This window comes from Colobus angolensis, unplaced genomic scaffold (assembly GCF_000951035.1).
Source record: "Colobus angolensis palliatus isolate OR3802 unplaced genomic scaffold, Cang.pa_1.0 Scaffold114, whole genome shotgun sequence".
Taxonomy (NCBI): domain Eukaryota; kingdom Metazoa; phylum Chordata; class Mammalia; order Primates; family Cercopithecidae; genus Colobus; species Colobus angolensis.
Window position 1 is genome coordinate 2,937,132 of NW_012112475.1, and position 2,668 is coordinate 2,939,799.

At 59.9% G+C, this 2,668-nt stretch overlaps 1 protein-coding gene across 1 annotated transcript; it reads left to right on the forward strand.

Annotated features, from left to right (window-relative positions):
* The first annotated feature begins 1,095 nt into the window (after positions 1-1,095).
* On the forward strand, positions 1,096-2,409 carry FOXS1 (forkhead box S1). Its single transcript, XM_011960081.1, has one exon. It carries the CDS (start codon positions 1,167-1,169, stop codon positions 2,157-2,159), a length of 993 nt encoding a protein of 330 aa, XP_011815471.1. The 5' UTR covers positions 1,096-1,166; the 3' UTR covers positions 2,160-2,409.
* Positions 2,410-2,668: the final 259 nt, after the last annotated feature.

The window sequence follows — 2,668 nt, forward strand, 5'->3', positions numbered from 1 at the left end:
GGGAGGGAGAATGTCTCTCCCCAGATAGCTGTCCTTCCCACGCCAGTCACTAGGGGACGACAGGGGCTCAGTAGAACTGAATTTCATGGGCTCTCCTTACCGTCCTAGGTGCCTCTCCCTCCAGAGCTAGGAGGACAGGGTAGGAGGGGTGTGGTCCCAAGGGCTCTGCACCGCAGGAGAAGGCAGTAGGCACAGGCCCGGGAGGAGAAGAGGGAAAAGCGGGAGTAGAGGTAGGGATTAGAGAGGCCCCTGGGGCGTCTCTCACTCTAGGGGAACTGGGCTCAGGCCCTGCCTTTCTCTCCTCTCTCTCTCTCTATTCACTCCTTTCACGCCTTGTGTTTGCACCTGTGTCTCTCTGCATCTCCTTTCTCTCTGGCTTTGTGGATTTCCTTGTTTCCGCCTACTCAGTGATGCTCACTTTCTCCATATACTACATGTGTGTCTGTGTGTGTGTGTGTGTGTGTCTGTGTCTCTGTGTCTGCGTGTTGGTTGTGTGTATGTCTCTGTGTATGTGCTTGTGTGTGTGTGTGTGTGTACGTCTATGTGTCTGTGTGTGTCTCTGTGTTTTTGTGTGTGTGCTTATGTCTGTGTGTGTGTCTGTGTCTGTGTGTCTCTGTGTGTCACTACGTGTATGTCTGTGTGTGTCTGTGTGTGTCTCTCTGTGAGTGTCTGAGAGGCTCTGTGTGTCTCTGTCCATTATGTCTGCCTCTGTCTTATCTTTACCTCTCCATCTTTCTCCCTCTTGTGACATCTCTACCTCTCTCTCTGTCTCTGTCTCTCTTTTTCCCTGTTTCATATGTTTCTGTCTCTGCCTCATTTTGTTTTTGTCTCTGTCCCGCTCAGTTTCACATCCTGTCCCTCCCTAGCCACCACCACCCAGCACACGTGGGCTGAGGGTCTCAGTCCCTTCCTTCCCACCTCCTCATCCCTGGCAGCTGCTCGGCTTCCCACTACTGGCCTCTCCTGCCCGCCTCTCTTGGGCCTTGCGGGAGTAGGGCGAGGGAGGAGGGGAGGACAACTGAGCAGACCCACCCCTTTTTGCCTTTCCAGGCTGGGAGGCTGGGCCAGTGGACCTTTTAACCAGCCTGGGCAGGCTGTTCCGGACGCCAGCCCTGGACGCCGAGCCTGACCCAGCAGGTCCCAGCAGCCCAGCCAGCCCGGCCAGCATGCAGCAGCAGCCTCTGCCCGGGTCCGGGGCCCCTGCAGCTGAGCCAACCAAGCCCCCCTACAGCTACATCGCCCTTATTGCCATGGCCATCCAGAGCTCGCCGGGGCAGCGGGCCACGCTCAGTGGCATCTACCGCTACATCATGGGCCGCTTTGCCTTCTACCGCCACAACCGGCCCGGCTGGCAGAACAGCATCCGCCACAACCTGTCACTCAACGAGTGCTTTGTCAAGGTGCCCCGCGATGACCGCAAGCCAGGCAAGGGCAGCTACTGGACGCTGGACCCTGACTGCCACGACATGTTTGAGCACGGCAGCTTCCTACGCCGCCGCCGCCGCTTCACCCGGCGGACAGGTGCTGAGGGCACCAGGGGCCCGGCCAAGGCACACCGTGGACCCCTCAGGACGACCAGCCAGGACCCAGGAATCCCCGACACCACGACCGGCAGGCAGTGCTCATTCCCACCAGAGCTGCCAGACCCCAAGGGCCTAAGCTTTGGGGGTCTGGTAGGGGCCATGCCAGCCAGTATGTGCCCAGCAATCACTGATGGCAGGCCTCGGCCACCCACGGAGCCCAAAGAGATTTCCACGCCCAAGCCTGCATGCCCAGGGGAGCTCCCCATGGCCACCTCATCTTCCTCATGCCCAGCGTTTGGCTTTCCTGCCGGCTTCTCGGAAGCTGGGGGTTTTAATAAGGCCCCTGCACCCATCTCATCTCCGGAAGCAAGCATCGGGAGCAGCTACCAGTGTCGGCTGCAGGCACTGAATTTTTGCATGGGGGCTGACCCAGGCCTTGAGCACCTCTTAGCCTCAGCAGCCCCCTCCCCTGCACCACCCACCCCTCCAACCTCACTCCGGGCCCCGCTGCCCCTGCCAGCTGACCACAAGGAACCCTGGGTTGCAGGTGGCTTCCCTGTCCAGGGAGGCTCCAGCTACCCGTTGGGGCTGACCCCCTGCCTATACCGGACGCCAGGAATGTTCTTCTTTGAGTAAAGGCAGCCTCGTCTCAGGCAGTCCCTGCAGGTCCCTCACCCTCCAGGCTGAGCCTGGCTCTAGGACCTGGAGAACTCTCGAAGGACCCAGCCCTGGTGAGCCAAGGACAACCACACAGAAAGCCAGGATGGAAACGGTGCTCGGCCTGGCCCCTGGGGCCTCTGGACAAACTTGGGGGTGAGGGGAAGCGGGGCCTCTTGGGATTTAATCTGTGGCTCTCAGAGCCAATAAAGCCATGTGATGATGAGGGTCAGCTTGCCTGATGGCTGGGGGCTGAGGGCCAGGGCGCCCGCTTGTATGTGGGATGGCTATAGCTGTGGGGTTGTACAGCGGGGGCAGAGACCCTGGGTGAGAATGTCTCACATGAGGTTTTCTCCTGCTGGGGACTTTCTCAGGGAGTTTCCCAGAAAGGGAGAGGAAGGGGAGGTAGGGAATGGGGGGCAGGGAGAGGAGGATACAGGCAAGAGAGAGACTGGGCAGGGGCAAGCCTGGGCTGGCTTGAGGGACAG